General features: G+C 42.5%; 1 protein-coding gene across 3 annotated transcripts; it reads left to right on the forward strand.

Annotated features, from left to right (window-relative positions):
* The first annotated feature begins 1,599 nt into the window (after positions 1-1,599).
* Positions 1,600-8,521, forward strand: LOC120687517 (transcription factor SPT20-like). Of its 3 annotated transcripts, none has more exons than XM_039969531.1 (6): positions 1,600-2,142; positions 3,624-3,694; positions 4,821-5,602; positions 6,288-6,408; positions 7,363-8,012; positions 8,095-8,518. In XM_039969531.1, exons 1-6 carry the CDS (start codon positions 1,827-1,829, stop codon positions 8,210-8,212), a joined length of 2,058 nt encoding a protein of 685 aa, XP_039825465.1. In that variant the 5' UTR covers positions 1,600-1,826; the 3' UTR covers positions 8,213-8,518. The 3 variants fall into 3 exon arrangements, 2 of the variants coding, with proteins under 2 accessions (XP_039825465.1, XP_039825463.1); XM_039969529.1 differs by having other exon boundaries at positions 1,619-2,142; positions 4,803-5,602; XR_005680769.1 differs by having other exon boundaries at positions 1,609-2,142; positions 3,624-5,602; positions 6,603-8,012; positions 8,095-8,521.
* Positions 8,522-17,876: the final 9,355 nt, after the last annotated feature.

A 17,876-nucleotide genomic window follows, 5' to 3' on the forward strand; every position in this document is an offset into this window, starting at 1 on the left:
GGCAGCGATCATCACCGACGGCGACACGCCGACACGGGCCCGCGGCGCGTCAATTTCGTTGCGTCCTCTGGATCGCTTAACCGTGAAGGGCCAAACGGGCACGGGCAGGGGCAGCGGACGCGAAGCAACCCGTAGGACCATACTAGCTTCCTTGTCGTCCTGTTGTTTTCTTGTGGGGGAGTTGGTGGGGTTGGGAGCTGAGCTGTGCTGCGCCCCCGCCGTGGCCACGTTTCCTTGGCGACGATTCCAACCACGGCGACATTTTTGGTCGGTTTCCTTGGCTCCTTTCGTCGGGACTCGGGTGTTTCGCTTGGACGAGTGGGCGTCGCGCTGGCTTGCAACCAAAGAAAGGCAGGCACGGTCACATCGTCCCGGAAGGCTTGCTCGTCTGGTAATCCTACAGTACAATGGACGTGAACGAGATACTTTTCGAATTTACAAGTCAATACTTACTTTGTCCTGTTTAGAACCCAAAACGTAAAATACAAAAATTTTATAAATTGCTTGCATGGTGTACTAAATGTAGTCGAAAAATAAATCGCATTACACAAATGGATTGTAAATCGCGAGACGAATCTAATGAGTCTAATTAGGACGTGATTAGGTACTAAATTGCTATAGTAATACTACAGTAAACATGTTCTAATGATGAATTAATTAGGCTCATTAGATTCGTCTTATAATTTACAGAAGAGATTTGTGATTAGTCTACATTTAATACTTTAAATGTTGAAGATTTTTTTTCAAAAATATAAAAATGCAAAATGCAAACTGATCTAAACAAGCCCTTTGCATCACAAACTTGTTACTTTACCTCTCTAGGCTCCACACCGTAAAAAAACTCTGCGTGCGACAAAAAAAAATCAGATAGGCATAGCTTCTTCACCCGCCTGGATTTTTTGAAAACTAACTGTTTATTCGTTCATAACAACTTTTGTATTATTAGTTTGAACATACTGGAACTTCATTTTCGTATTATTTTCGGGGAGAGTTCAGTGTTCAAAAGAAAAAAAAGAGAGAGAGCAGAGGTAGGTATTCACTAAGAAAAAAAAAAGGAGCACGTTAAACGCGCAATCAGGGAGCGTGCGACCCCCATCCCTAGGCTGTGTTCACGTGCACGTGATCCGGTGTCTTGTTCCTTCTCTCTGCAGTCTACCTATGTAACATATTTTAGTGACAACTTATGGGACCGCGTTATGTATACACAATATAACAACTTGTGATAGTGATAAGTTATTATGCAGGGACTCTAATACAACTTCTGTCATATGTCTCAACTCTCAACGTCTAGTAGTAGTTTTATGTTGGTATCGGGTATCATCTTATTCTTATACCGAGGTTGTAAAGGAACTTGTGTACCTGACAACTCATGTGGATACTTTCTTACCTTTTATACATAATACTAAGTGGTAAAGCTGTCTGGATTTTTGAAAATTAACTGTTTGTTTGTTGATAATAACTTTTTGTATTATTTTATTAGGTTTGAATAACTGGAGCTTAATTTTTCATATTATTTTCAGGCGAACTCAGTGTTCAGAATTTTTTAAGGTACAACTCAGTGTTCCGATAAAGGGTATCGCTAAGGAAAAAAAAAAGATAAGACCATAGATGATTGGGCCTAGTTAGGGGGGGCTGCAAACCTCACACGACGATCCAGTCGGAAGCAGGTGACCACACGACCTGCGTCTGCCTTCTCCGGCTGCCCGGCGTCCAAGCTCCGAGAAGCAAAGTCCGCCCCCCCCGAACCCACCGCAGGGGAGTGACGCTGACGACTGAGATCCCGGCGTGCGGAACCGGCCCGAGCAGGCGACCAAACCGCCGCGCGGATGGCGGCGGCCGCGGCGCAGCTGCTGGGCGAGGACGGGCGCGGCTACGAGCTCGCGCGGCGGCTGGAGGCGTGCGGCGCGTGGCGCGCGTGGCTGGGCGACGACGCCGCGCACGCCGCGCTCGCGCAGCACCTCACGTCCCCGGCCACCTGGGACGCCTTCCTCTCCCCCGCCGCCTCCCCGTCGCCGCCCCCGCGCCCGCTCCTCCTCCTCCAGCTCCGCGTCCGCGCGCTCCTCTTCGACAAGGCCTCCGCTGCGCTCCAGCTTGCCCCCCGCGGCGCGGGCTCTGCAGGCCTTCACTCCATCAACGCCAGCTGTGAGTGCACTTCACACGCTCTGCACGCTGCTCGCGCCATTGGGTTGCTGGGATTTAGGGATCTGCTGCTCGAATCTCCAGGGCTCTAGGATTTTTTGTGCTTGAATTTCGTGAAAAAGTTTGGTGCTGGGTCTATGCTTTTGGTTCTGCGTTTCAGTGGTGTCATCCAGCCTCCAGGGATGGCTGGCTACTTGTTTAGTGGCGTGAAATAATTAAGCTTCTCCAGTTCGAATCTGAGGGTGAAAATGTTAAGTGTTGTGGACATTGTAGCTTGAAATGGCAATGCGAATTTGTTTAGAAATTAGTAGACACTGAATTTCGGGATTTACTTTAAAATTTAGCTTTAAAACTTTGCCTAGTTTTGTACCAGTTGTTGGCAAAACATGGTAACTTTGAGAATTGTAATTTGATATAAGGTTGTGGTAACTTCTAGGATGTGGAAATTAGTAGATACCGAATATCAGAATCTACTTTAAAGTTTAGCTTTAAAACTATCCCTAGTTTAGGATGTACTAGTTGTTGGCAAAACATGGTAACTTCTAGAATTGTAATTTGATATAAAGCTGTGGTAATTCATAATTCAATGCCTGATAAGAAACTATGCCAAACAATTATCTCCATACACTGTCCTTTTAGTGCCCTCTTGCCCTCCAAAATGGTCTGTGGGCTCTGTTCCTCTCCACTTCTTCCCACAATCAAAAGGTTTTGTGATGTTCAACTAGGCTTCACTTTATGCAATCATTTCCACTATTAGGTAGCTTGAACCATGTAATGTTTTTTTCCATACCTTATTGCCTCATGGAACAGACTATTCTCTTCAGTTCAGACAGTTATTCATCCTTCCTGAAATCACACCTCATGCTGCTCAGGAGCTGCTGCCTTAAATTCCTTTCATGTTATTATTCTTGCAAGTTCTTGTTGGGTTAAATACAGTTTGAATGTGCATGCTGTTTTATGCACACTAGGCAATGTTCCACTGGCATCTAGGAAATGTCAGCTTCCATAGACAGTAAGGCATTATATTTTGTCTTATATTGCAATTCTTTTTTTTTGCACCCATTAGGTTCAAATGGACAGGAAGTGGCAAGACTCTTAAAAATCCATTCACATAATTTAAAAACTGTGCAGCATTACTAAGTAGCATGTGATTTGCATGATAATTAGATATAGTGATACACATAGCTTCCTGTACAAGGTTCTTTCTGCAACTAATAATGTTGTTTGTATTATTTAAAATGTCATCTCTATACAATGCTAAATTTTCCTACCAGGGCAATTTAGTTATTTCCAGATCTTCTGTCTAGATTTACGTTTTAATACGCAGCTTTAGGAAGCTGGAAACTTGTATGCTCAATAATAAAAAAACATCTATGAAGTCATTTTGAGAAGTAAATAAGTGTTTCTTTTTAAAGAAGAAAGCAGTAAAGGATGTCTTTTACGACTGATTGTCTGATTGATATTTTCTGGTTTGTCATTTCCAGATCTTCAGCTTCATGGAGATGATATTTATTTCTCTTTGGAAGATGAGCATGAAGATAACGCTCAACAGCAAGTATGTTAGACCTTTCCCATTTCATGCTTGTTTTTGTTATTACTGGCTGATGTATATGAAAAAACATTCTTTTTCCCTTTTTCGGCCTTTTTGTCCCTTATTTCTGGAATAATGTGCTTCTTCTATGCAACAGTTCAAGCCACGCTCCATATGGCATGTATTTCATGTTGTACTTTTTAGTCTTATTTGATTTCAGATGTGTTGCATTATTTTCGTAGTTAAAACATTTCACATTCATGGTTACATGAATCAGCTTTTCTCCATGAGATGCTATTGTTATTAGTTCTTATATAGATTCCAAATCCGCCCATTAACTAAAAAACTCCTGGATATATTGCTGCTGGGCTGGTTAATCTAATTATTTATGACGGGAAAATTACAAAAAAGAAAAAACACCTGTTAGGCTGCAAGTTAGGTTATTTATTGCACAATGAAATGTTGGCACTTCTCTTGCTATGGTCTGCAGCCTTCTGAGTTCATCAATGTATGCTGTCACTGTGTCAATTGTCATTTCATTTTTTAGATGAACAATTGTAATTCATGCCATGCACCTTACATTAGTGAATCAAATCCCTGACTGTTGAGTACTTGAATATGGCCCTTAGCTGTTTACTATGCATCTTATAAACTGTCGTTATATGGTATAGTTGCAATCCTGGTATGCTAACCAAAGACGGCATCAATTCATCTGCTATATTCTGATTCTTGCAATCCTGGGCCCTGTTTGGAACATTAGCCCATGGCTAATTTTTAGGGATAATATTTACCCTTGAATTGGTAGGCTAAGGATTAGCCCAAGGTGGGTTGTTTGGATCCATGGGCTAATGCTTATCCTCACTCTCCATTCTCATGTCTAGGCGTGTGTGTGCATACTCACCTTTTTGTGGGGACCATGCAAAATTAGCCCCATTATCACCTCTTGGAGGGGCTAAGGATTTTGGGAGGGATAATCCACTTTAGCTCAAAATTATCCCACATGTTTGGATGCATGAGGGATAATTTGGAGCTAAAAGGTGAGGGCTAAGGATTATCCCTTGTATCCAAACAGAGCCCTGGTATGCTAACCAATGATGGCATCAATTCATCTGCTATATTCTGATTCTTTAAGACTTACCATGCCCTGCAGGTGCCTTCTAGAACTGCATTTAGTCCAAGCAGAGACGGTTCAATGTTGTCTCAAAGGCATAACCGATATGATGAATTACCTGACTCGTGGTACAAACAATATGCTAACAAATTCAGGACATGGCACAGTACGCTTCGCTCAGGTGACAAAGAAATACCAAAGAGAACACCAGAGGGAATGTCTGACTATGTTAAGGTTTGCAGTGTACATAAAAGGAAGAGAGCATTGTTTATGGATGATCCCAGCATATCTGCTCCCATGGTTGAAAATGGCCCTTCCCTGCACTCAAAGAATGCTGGGGAGCACAGCAATTCAGCTGACGAAACTTTAATTCCAGAAATTAGATTTCCATCTGACTGTGTTCCAGAAAGTGCAATTCCGAGAACAAGTGGAATATCTATGACCAAAATAGAGGTTCACGGGGTTCTTGATAACTTGCCAGCACCAGTTAGCCGTAACACTGCAATGCTTGAAAGGTTTGGTATGGTACCTGAATATTACAAGACAGGAAACAAATATAGAGGAAAAGATGGATCTAGAGTAGAAGGGAAATCTTTAAGTCAAGAGCAAGCCTTGCTCATGACAAGGAAGTTGGTTGCTCGTTACTTAGCAAATTCAGGTTTTCATAGTGGAACTGCGGTCTCTATTGATGTTCTTTCCGAGATAATTATTAAGCACATATGTAAATTGGGATGCAACTTGAAGCTTCTAACTGATAGCTACAGGAAGCAATTTTCATCGGTTGAACTCCTTAAGATGTTCCTACAGACTGTTGGCTACAGGTATGTCAATCCTGCTATGTATAAGTTTGTACCTGTCTAGTTTGTATTCCTTTTGCCTTATTTGATGTTTCTGGTTGGGACTCTAGAGAGTGTATATTGGTTGTTGTCAGAGAGTTTATACCTTGATTCATATGACTGCTGTTACAACCATTTTGGTAGATTTATCAGTCCATTGTAATGTCTGCCCCTTCCATTCATCAGTAGAAAGTACTTTCCCCCTTTTTAAAATGTAACACATTGTAGGCATGTATTTATAACTAAAAGTTGAAGTTGAATTGAAGAAATCAGATGCACTGCTACACCAAACTTTATCCATGTAGTCTTGAATTTCATCCTTGCATAGTTCCATCCACCAATTCGATTCATGCGGTCTCATTCCAAACAACTGACTGGTATCTGGACCTGTACTGTAAAGTTCAAGATTTGTATGGTTGGCTACGTCTTTTCTAGTATTAGATTCTTACTCTTCACTGCCAATCTGCTGGATCATGGTTGGGGTTCAATAACATGTTACCTTGCCCAGAAATCTTCCTTAATTCATGGCCAAAATAACCAGTCATAACATATCTGGACATCTTGATATAGGTTCAATCCATACCAGTCATAACATATCTATACTTGTCATAACACACTAATTAGAAAATAGCTGCTGGAGTCTTGATTGCGGTTTTTATGTGACATGTAGTAACATTGGGCCCTTGATGGAGATCACAAAGATGGGAAATAGAGTGGCCAACTACCCCGTTCATCAAGATGCACAAGTTCTTCAGTCACAACATCCAAACTCCCTTCTTCATGCACAGCAGGTACATAATTACTGCTAATTGGCCATACTTGTAGTTTGGTTTGTGGTCAGTAAATTTATGTTCTATTGCATATGTAGATTTCTTCTTGAGAAGAATAGTTTTATTAGATTAGAAAAAGAAAATGCTCATGCTGCATCTATTCATAACAAGGCGAGTGGATTTACCCAACTAAACAGACCCTTTTGGTGATCTAGGCTGCCTGCAACTTTGAGTCAGTTGGTGAAAGTATATATTGCTTGACCGTCATTCGTCAATATCGGTAGCAGGGACAAGATACCACATTCTTCAAACTGGATTTCGGAGGAATTCTGTTTCATTCTCAGTTTGGTTTGGACCCTATGGTGGTTATCACTTACCAGTGAAAACTAATATGCTTGTTTGGCATTATTGTTAGTTTTTGTTAAGGAACTAATCAGGTAGTGGCTTAACTTAAATATGCCTGACTTGGTCATTTCCTGCTCAGATGTCAAGACTTGCTCTTCAAAAAGTACTCTGAATTCTGAAATAGATCCATTAACTTGCTAGAATGGTGCATAATGACATTGGTAGCTACTGAGACTGACAATTGTGGACCCTTTCTCAGCTAAAGCCTCTTTTGATATCTGATACATTTGAGGTAGCAAATATGATTATGTCGTAATATTTGCCTGTTAAATCATATGAGTTCTATGAAACCAGCTTGATCTTGAGTCAGCAATTGATAAGTCAGCACTATGATGAGAAACTTTTCAAGTATATTTGTTCCTTGGAATCCGTTGTTTCTTTCAATTACCTAAGCTGTTTGAAACAAATGACTCCTGAAATTTGTGTTGTCAGGCATGATATAACTATTTTTCTGCATATACATAGTAATATAGGCATCCGTGTTCAAGACTGTAATCAGTTGCTCAAATATCTTTGAGAGCATGATAATGCCCTGTTCGATTTAACATTGTTACATATCCACAATCGCAGCTTACAAGGCAGTTTCCTCTGCAACAGCTTCAGAATTTGACACCACAGCAACAGCAACAGCTTCAGAATTTGACACCACAGCAGCAGCAGCTTCTGCAGCAGCAGCATTGGCTGAGGCGCAGCCAATTGAGCAGCCCCCGTGGTCCTCTTGCGATGGCAGACAAGAACCAGCCTATGGTGAATGTGAAGGTCGAGAACACTATGGATTCTCAAATCGATGGCCCATATGGATCTTTCAGTAGACAACAGCAATTAAACCTAAGGCAGCAGCAGCTGTTGCATCATCAGCAACAGCAACTTCAGCAGCAGCACCTCCAGCAGCAGCAGCAGCAACTACAACAGCAGCAGCAGCAGCAACAGCTTAATCAGCAGCAGCAGCAACTACAACAACAGCAGCAGCACCTTAATCAGCAGCAGCAGCAATTGCAACAGCAGCAGCAACTACAACAACAGCAGCACCTTAATCAGCAGCAGCAACAGCACCTGCAACTTAGCCAGCAGCAGCAGCAGCAGCTTAACCAGCAGCAGCACCTGCAACAACAGCAGCAACTTAGCCAGCAGCAGCAGCAGCAGCAGCAGCAGCACCAAATGACCATGTCAGCCAACCAGAATGCACAGCTAGCACAGCAGTTCAAGCAAGTGCCATCCATGTAAGCATCAACTGCTCAAGCCGTTGGTTTGACCCCTTCTTTATTAATTGTTGTTCGATCTAACCCATGATTTACCTTGCAGGAGTGCATTCGGCATGCGGATGCCACCTGTGAAAGTAGAAGCCTTCCATGAACTGGTGAGCGGAGACTCTTCGCTGAAGCAGGACAACGACCCTAACAAACTCACTTCTCCAAAGTAGTTGACGCTCTTGACTGTTGTGTCTAGCTGCCGTGTACAAAGGATAGCGCTTATTGCTGTTTCCCATTTTCCCTCGCATGAACCTCATATGATTCGCGAGCTTGATTGCATACAGCAAAAAAAGACAAGCCGTGTACTGTAGATGTAAGGTATCTGGCTAGTTCCTTTATTGTTGTTATATAGCTCAATGCCAAAAGATACACTCCGTTCGATTGGCTGTGGATAGTGCTGATTTGTTACGAGAGAACAGTACTGATATATGTCTGGTAGCTGGTGGTTGATGCTGATTTGACATGAGAGAAAAACACTACTGGCTGGTTTCACATCGTCATCATACATATTTGTAACTCTGTACTGCCTACTTGTCCGAGTGAGCTGCAGCCTCCGCCTACCGAACGGAGCACCGCGACCGCTGGGCGCGGCGTCAGTTACCGGCGGATCGAGCAATAGAATGATTGGGTGACGCCGCTTTCCAGACTTATAAGCACATAATTCGGCTGCCGGGACCGGGAGCAGGGATTCTCGTCACCCAGCAGTTAAAAAAATTTGGGAACTTTTTGCGGAACCAAACACAGCCAAAGCTCCATCCACCCAATTACAAATTTACGATGGCCAAGAATCAGATTTCTACCAGCACTTCATGGAACCAAGGACTCGACGGCAAATTATATAGGCAAATAAAGCACTCTCGTTCGGTAACAAGACAGATCACACGCGCAGGCAGAGATGTGAGGAGATTACACACACTTTGGTATCAACTGGATCGAGGGTACATGCAGGGGAAACACCAGCTGCAGCTGGCAGGAATAAAAATCACTACATAGATGGCGTACATCGTGGTTACAACAAGCTCTTTCTTCCTCAATCCGGAGCTGAAGCCGTTCCTGTACAACGCTGGAAGCACGAGCAAGAGCTCTGGAATCCTGTTTCTAGCTGACGAAGATGATGGAGGGGTCGCAGCAGCACTCGTCGATCAGGCAGCAGCAGCAAAGCGCGGCCAGGCTGCAAACACAACAAACACGGGCACAAAAGTGAGCTCGCTTGCAGACTTGTGCCTACACCGGGTAGCTAAAACATGCTACAGCACATGAACAAGAACAGGGAGTTGATTGGGCGTCCATACCAGCCTTCGAGGAAGCTCGGCTCTCTCCTCGGCGGCGGCGCGGCGTACTGCGGCGGCGCCATCACCGGCGGGCCCTGGTACGGCCCCTGGTAGTAGCCTTTTGCCATACACAAATTAACCAAGAAAGAAACATCCCCTTGTCAGAACCACGCCTAGCTAATCTCCACAGATCAAGAAGATTGAGCAGCAGCGGATGATAACAATACCTTGTGCCGGGTAAGGGTAGGCGTACTTGGGATCGCTACTCATCTTCTTCCCCTGCTGCGCTCCTCTGTTCCTCCTCCGGGGAACCTAGCTCCTGAAAGCTGGAAGAAGCAAGCCGAGCAGCTGCTGGAAGGAAGAAGCAAAAGCCAAATGGTGACGCGACGACGCAGACGGCAGGCGGCAGCGGGGAGTGGAGCAGGTGGTGGCGACGCACGCGCCTCACTTTATAGCCGGGAGCCGAGGGCCGACGGCGCGCGAGCCGTGTGCGGCGAGAGGACGTGGCGGCGCGACGTGTCGGCCTCGCGCTTGTGGCCGGCGGGAGGGGGTTGGAATTGGAACCAGTGGAAATTGGAGAAGCATCTGGAACGCCCGCGGGCGAGGTCGAACCGCGCCCGGGAAAAGCAACGGCTTCCGGTTGGGGTTTGGTGGCGTGGGTTGCTTCGGTGCGAGGCTGTGGCATCGATCCCTCGCCCTCTTTTGCTGACAAACGGAACGCGCGTTCCGTTCAGTTCCTTCATTCTCCGTGTCCTCTCTTCCCTGGCGGCCGCGGCATGGCGGCGGCTTCTGGATTTCCCTGGTCGGCGTGGCGGCGTTCTATCGTGCGAGCAACGAGGGTTGCGTTTGGTTTTGCGATCTAGAATGAATTTTGACCGAGCATTAAAGGTGTTAAAAAAAACAGTTTACAAACTAATTTTATAATTATTAGGTTAGAAACCTTGAAGAATCTAATAAGATCTTTAACCGCATAATTAGAAAATGGTTACTATAGCATCACTATAACAAATTATGGATTAATTATTGTCATTAGATTCGTCGCGAAAAGTTACACCTATTTCTGAGTAGGTTTTGCAAATAGACTTCATTTAGTACTTCATACAAAACCTAGAAGATGCATTTTAGGATTCCATTCTAGGAACCAAACAGGGTCGAGTTCACGTGGAGAAATTTAGGTGATGGGGACGTGGGTTCCTGATATTTCGTCAGGTTTTGAATAACTCTCGTTGTAGACGGAGCGAGACACACCGATCCGGTTTCAGATCCTAAAACTCGAATCCAGCAATCTTAGCACCACAACTCCTCTGGTTATCAACCGTGTCACAAACCGGTTGACCTCGCCAAGAAGGCTAATCCCTGCAAGCGCAACGAAGAACACAAGTAAGAACTCGAAAGAACGCAGCTCAATTGAAGTGACTCTGCAGATGAATGATTAATCTCACAAGTTGGGGGTCTCACAAACCGATGAACGGCGACAACCGTTCTTGACAGAATGAATCTAAGCAAAATCCAAACACTAACGATGTGGCGGCGGCTGTTAATGAAGACCCTAGGGTCGTGGAGGGTCCCCTAGACACGCACCTATTGGGCTCCAACACAATACACGGACCATCGGCCCAAAAATAGTGACGCAACACCGGGACAGATTCTGGACGTCAACTTCCTCGGACGATTCCCATCGACTCCGAACGAATTTTGGCCTGAGACTGGTACCATTGGAAGAGTCTTGGAATTATCTTTCCAACCATATAAAGTGCGCTCAAATCCGAGCTCGTATGCGACCGTGGCATCCATTTAGTGCAAGTTGTTCCTAAAGTCCGAAACAGACTCGAGCTCGATTTCGATTGGGCCTCCAATTTGGGTTGGACGCCCTTACTGGCCTCCTAACGAGGTGGCCAAGGTGGAGGACGTCTAAAGACTTTCTCCACGTGTTCTCCATCTTCATGGGGCGTGCTCCAACTTGGGCCAGAGTCCCAATTGTGAATAACAAATCCGTGACGATCACATAACAACTTTGATGGACTTGCACTTTGAGAAATATTTGCACCTACAAGCAAATAATGACATGTACATGTGGAACCAAGTGAATTGTGCCAAAAATCACTATGGAAAAATAGGAGCAACCTCACCTTATAAGCAATGGTTGTATCCGAAGGTGTCATGTCCTCATCATTAGGTATATCATTAATAGGCTACCTCAGTCAAAGTTGGGTTTAAAGTCTCCTCATGAGTTGCTATGGAAGATGAAACCAGTTTCAAAGTATTTGGTTGTGTCTGTTACGTGTTTGTGCCTGATCACCTAAAAACCAAGTTTGAGAAGAAGGCAATTCGGTGCATCTTTCTCGAGTACGATGATACACAAAAATGTTGGAGATGCTGCGATCCAACCACAGGAAAGTTCCACACCTCAAGAAATATGGTGTTTGATAAAGCTTCTGCTTGGTGATCACCTAAAAAAGTCGAGTAACCTAATTCTAAAGGATTGGAGAAGATTCTAGAAGACGAGGAGGAGACACAAACTCCAAGTGAAGATAAAAAGGATTCATCAGTGAAAGCCAAGATCCAATGGAAGACCGGTGTACATCGTATGACACCGGAGTACCCTCAATTGCCACAATGGAACTTGAGGAGCCTATTCAAGAACTACAAAGGACAACAAGGAAGATCAAACATAATCCAAGGTATGCAACGCTGCCTTTGTCGATGAGCCTATACTTATTAAGCCATCTTTATATGAAGAAGCATCAAAAGGTCTTCGGTGGCGTAAGACGATGGAGGAAGAAATTAAGCCACTAAATGATAATTAAACATGAGATTTAGTGCCAAAGCCAAATGAAATAAAACCTATATCTTGCAAATGGGTCTACAAAATAAAGACTCGTCCAGATGGCTCTGTTGAAAGTTATAAAGCTCGACTTGTGGCTCGGGATTTCTCTCAACAGTATGGGCTGGATTATGAGGAAACATTTAGTCTAGGGGCAAAACTCACAACTGTTTGAGTCTTGCTCGCATTGACTGCTTGCAAGTCTTCAAAGTTGGAGCAAATGAATGTCACAAACGCATTCCTATATGGCGAGCTTGATAAGGATATTTATATGGAGCAACCAAGAGGTTTTGAGAGAAAGATCCACCCTGAGTACGTGTGTAAACTAAAGAAGAGTTTCTATGACTTAAAGCAAGCACCACGAGCATGGTACGGGAAGATTGGTGAGTTTCTTGTGCATAGTAGTTTTAAATTCGCTCCATCAGACTCTAGCTTATTCGTGAAGATCAAGGATGGTAGACTAGAAATAGTATTAGTCTATGTTGATGACTTAATCATCACCGAAAATTATTCTGAGGAGATACAAAGGACAAGAGAAAATCTCACAGTCCAGTTTCAAATGAAGGAGCTTGGAGAGTTGAAGCACTTCCTTGGACTTGAGGTGGAGCACACAAAAGAAGGGTTATTTTTGGGTCAACAGAAATATGCCAATAATCTTCTACAAAGGTACGAGATGATTGGCTGCAAGAACATGTCTACTCCTATGGATCCCAATGTCAGGCTACAAAAAAATGAAGGTAAGGACTTGGAGGATGTGACTGTGTATCGACAGCTGGTCGGGAGACTTATCTATCTTACCTGACTCGGCCAAATATTTCCTATCCAGTTGGAGTGGTCAGTCGATACATGAGCAATCCAAAGAAGCATCACCTTGATGCAGTCAAGCGCATCCTCAGATACGTTAAAGGCACCATCAATTTTGGTATTCTATACAAGGAGACAAAGAATTGTCAGGTGATTAGATATTATGATGCCGATTACGCTGGAGATTGTGGCATACGACGATCAACCACAGGATACTTCTTCAGTCTTGGGTGAGGACTCATCATGGTACAGCAAGAGACAACCCATTGTGGTATTATCAAGTACTGAAGCTGAGTATCGATCAGCAACAATGGTAGCTCAAGAAAGCACCTGGCTTAAGCAATTGACGGAGGATCTTCATCTGCCGACGGATTATCAAGCAAGAATTTTCTGTGACAACTTATCCTATATATGCCTAGCAGGAAATCCAATTTTTCATGCAAGGATCAAACACATAGAAGTCCACTACCACTACATAAGGGAAAAGGTTCTTGAAGGTGAGATCGAGATGGTGCCTACAAAGACAGATGGGCAATTCGCTGACATCTTCACAAAAGGTCTAAACAAGGCAAAATTTGAGAAGTTTCGAGAAGCACTCGACATGGTCTACAAAACAAATCTGGATAGAAGTTTTCCTTGAGGGGGAGTGTTGGAAGAATGCAATGCAACCTTCTAGAGTATTATCTACAAGACAATAAGGAGATATTTTAATGGAGTACTCTAGAATTAGTAATAAATAAATTAGAAAATCATGTAATATTTAGAAATTCTTTAGAAGGGGGACGCATGTAACCACCCTATGATCCGCATTGGTCTATAAATAGAGGACCTCTTCCTTACCATGCTATCTATCCAAGAGTATGGTAGATAAGAAGGGTGAGTGCTAGGATAGCCACGAAGAGAGGGTGTATTGTGTACTCTTATGTAATACTATTGTGTTGTAATAAAAAAGTTGTTTTTAAGTGTTAGTCTCCCGATTTCTATGTACTTAGTGTATAAGTTGTGATATATCATAGGCTGGTTCTGCCACCCTGGATCACAAAGGATCTGGGCTTCATCATAGGAAGGCTCTGTCTTTCGGAAGTCAGTTTCATCTGTTGGTAGGCTCTACCACCCGAAAATAAGAAAGCGGCTCTGCGATCGAAAGGACCTTATACATTAATTAGCTAGAAATCGAAAAGCTAGCATTCTAGAGTGAGTTGGTGTGTCTTAAGTGTAGGTCCTCAGCATAGTCGATATTAGGTCCACCTCGGTTTCCAACATTTGCCTTGCCAGCAAACATCTAAAGCTCATCCTGGGGTGGTCTGCATATCAGCAGAAATACCGTCTATACTAGGGCCTTATAAGTGTTGAAACCATCTCCAGGGATGAAAGCTGCAGAACCTTTGCGCACGCGCTTTCACATCGACGACCAATCATTGAAGTATGGGCTTCGGCCAAAAATAGGATGGTCCTCGATTGGCTCTGCCCTTAAATGCCAGAGTAGAGACACGTAATAGCGCAACCACTTCGGGAATCTAACGGCCTCAGGGATGGTGACGATAAACTGATAGAGGGCTAGCCTAACATCCATGCTGCTGGCGTTGGGGTTGGAGAGGTTATGAAAAGCGTTGAACATTGGGTGCATGCCTACCGCCAAGTTGTTCATGGTCAAGTACCCACCCTTGAAGCCCAGCCAGTCCCAAAAGGCGGCGTTGGCTAGGACATCGGTGACGCTACCGATCAGGTATGCGTCATCGTACAGAAGCCAGTGACCATCATGAAAGAAGCCAAGAAGGTAAGTTCCTGAAGGTGAAGACGAGGAGGACATCTCAGACTTGGGGATTACGCGTCGTGCCCACCGATCAGGTATGCGTCATCGTACAGAAGCCAGCGACCATCACGAAAGAAGCCGAGAAGGTAAGTTCCTGAAGGTGAAGACGAGGAGGACATCTCAGACTTGGAGATTACGCGCTGCGCCGGATCGGGCGCGGGGGGTGTAATAACCCCGGCGAAGAGTGGGTTGATAGGGGCCGCAACTGGCACCGGATCGGCCATGATGGTGCCGCCCCAATGGAGAGAGAATGAAGCCGCAGAAGCAAGTCGCCCCGCCGCCACCAGCAGGGGAGCGAGAGACGAGATGAGACGAGAGAGAGAGGGATAGAGTGGCTGTGGCCGTGTGTGTGGGAGGGTAAATAAAGGTAGGACAAGACAGTGATTATGCAAAAAGTTCAAATGTATAGTCTCGATAACCCTCTAAATTATAACTTAATTCAATTTATCCTCTAAATGATATCATTTAGTTTATTTTACCCAATAATATAATTTATCTCTTTTATTTATCCATTAACAAGTTGAATTTTAATTTCAAATTTTACAAGATAGTAGTGGACATCACAATGCATATTAAAAAATTATTGTAATTGTTTCCTCGTTGGTTTTTGTATAATTTTGAACTCCAAAGATTAATTTATTGCTTAATATACTAACGTATCAAATAATAATGAAAAATTATGATATATTTTTTAATATACGTTATGATGTATACTATCATCTTGTAAAATTTTAACTTAAAACTCCACCTATGAAAAAAATTAAATAGATAAATTGTATTATGGGGTAATTTGAACTAAGGAGCATATTTCGGGGTAAAATAAACCAAACGATAGTTAAGGAGTTATCTAGACTTTTGCTATAGTTAAGAGGAGTAATTAGACTATCACTACTATTATTATTATTAGTACTACTATTGCTACTACTACGGCTAGCTGATGTGTACGTGTGGTGCATGCATGCCACTCCAGTTGGGCAGCTTGCTTGTGCACGCAGTGGTGCATACACGCATGACGCACCGAACCAACCCTCGCAGTACTTCAATTAATTCCAAGGTCAAAGCTTCAAAAAAGTAAATAATAATTCCATGCATGGTCGAGGTGTAAAAAAAAAGAGAGAGCAAAACTGTAAAACCCGCGGACACAAACTTCCCCTTTATTATCTCCAATTGTCTCTTGGGGCACGCTTTGGGGATGACAAGGGTTGCTTATATTTGTGGTGTAATATAAAGGGGAAGTCGTATATTCATGGCACGTGCGACTAATCGCCATATCATCGCATATATCCATCGGAGATAATAATATTCCAAACAAAATAAATAAAAATGGAAATGAAAACAGAAATTATTTGAATGTCTTCCAATCGTTTTTGAGAAATACCATATTTTTGCGGTATTCTACCATATTTTAGAAACACCATATTCACGTACATTCACAATAGTATATTTTTCTTCCAAAATTACATTTAAAAAATATGAATATCCATGCTATTGTCCTGTATTTTTATCTATAGATTTATTTGTGTTAGGGTGTTTAAATTCATATTAAATTATGTATTGATCCAACAAAATGTGAAACAAACTTTGTTAGAGTCCTTTTTAGATTTACATTTCAAAACTGTAACCTTTACTCTTCACACGGGTTTATTTTCTGCTTTTTTAAATGTATTTCTTACTTACTGTTCGAAAATTGAGAAATGTCTAGTAAATTTTATAAATTTATAAAATGGCAAAACCCACCTTTTTCATCTTTTTTCTTTGTGTAGAATATGAGAAAAATAAGTTTGCTATGTTTTCTATTATATTATATGCCTTTTATGATTTAATGTGTTATTGGTGGCTAAAAATTTGCTACAAAGAGTCATGGAAATTAATGTTTATATACGTTTTATGATGTAATATGTTATATATATATATTCATCTGAATTATTTGAATGTATTGTGTATTCTCTCATCTATACAATAAAATGACTATAAAGATCAATTATGCACTAGATCACCATGAGTTTTTGTGTTAAAGGATAAATTAATCACCTTGCAGACAACCAAACAGACAGCTTTTTTTAGAAATGGGGATAATCAGGCCTCACACATTCACAAGCAAATGGTTACAGCCCAAATTACATCATGAAACTGCAGCAACATACGCTGCAACCTCCACCGAAGGTGGGAATGAAGTTCAGACTTAACATCCACACAAAAGGATTTAACACTAAACAACCAGTACAAAGTTTAGACCTTTCCAAGGAAACAAATATCTAAAATGGTAACGAGATGACTTCAGACCACCAGCAACTTGCTACGCATGGAGTCCTCTTGAAATTCCATCACGCCTTACTGAATATTTCCATGACACAAGCTTCCAGCCTTTGACAGCACCTATTTAGATCAATCTTCTCTTGCTCCTAAGACAGTATTGCCCAATTTCTTGTCCAGTACGTTCCTCTGAAGATGACATGCAAATAAGAGTTAGGTAACTTCCTTTCGAAAACCACCTCATTTCTATTCAACCAAATTGCCCAACAAAGTGCGGTTGTACCAACCAACAAATGATTTCTAAGTCTGAAATGAAAACTTTTCAGCCAACGACCCAACATATTAGAAATACTTGTTGGTAGTTGAATGTTAAAAGCAATGTGCATAGCCCTCCAAACAAACTTCGCCAAGTGACAGTCAAAGAATAAGTGCTGAATTATCTCATTTGAATTACAAAAGCAGCATTTTGGGGAACCCTTCCACTTTTGTTTCATAAGATTATATTTTGTTAGCGTTACTCACTTCTTTAAGAATCACAAAAATATTTTGATTTTTAGGGGAACTTTTATTCTCCATGATCAGCATTTAGAAGGTGTTGCTTCAGTGCGCATTAAGCTCATGTACATAGACTTTACAGTATAAGAACCATGTTTATTTAAACACCAAACAGAAGTATCATGTTCATTGTTTAGCACAAAATTCGCAACCTTCCTTACTAAATCAAGCCAAAGAGCTAATCTATTTCCTGTTAATGCTCTTCTGAAAGAGACATTAATAGGAATTGTGCTTAGCACCTTTGCTACTGTCTCACTTCTTCTTCTAGTAATATTGTAAAGAGAAGGAAGGATAAACTTCCTTTATCCAAAGAT

Source organism: Panicum virgatum, chromosome 9N (genome assembly GCF_016808335.1).
Source record: "Panicum virgatum strain AP13 chromosome 9N, P.virgatum_v5, whole genome shotgun sequence".
Lineage (NCBI taxonomy): Eukaryota > Viridiplantae > Streptophyta > Magnoliopsida > Poales > Poaceae > Panicum > Panicum virgatum.

Coding starts and splice junctions, on each gene's coding strand:
- LOC120687517 (XM_039969529.1), top strand. CDS start 1,827: ATGGCGGCGGCCGCGGCGCAGCTGCTGGGCGAGGACGGGCGCGGCTAC. Junction 5,603..6,287: donor CTACAGACTGTTGGCTACAG/GTATGTCAATCC, acceptor TGTGACATGTAG/TAACATTGGGCCCTTGATGG. Junction 6,409..7,362: donor CCCTTCTTCATGCACAGCAG/GTACATAATTAC, acceptor CCACAATCGCAG/CTTACAAGGCAGTTTCCTCT.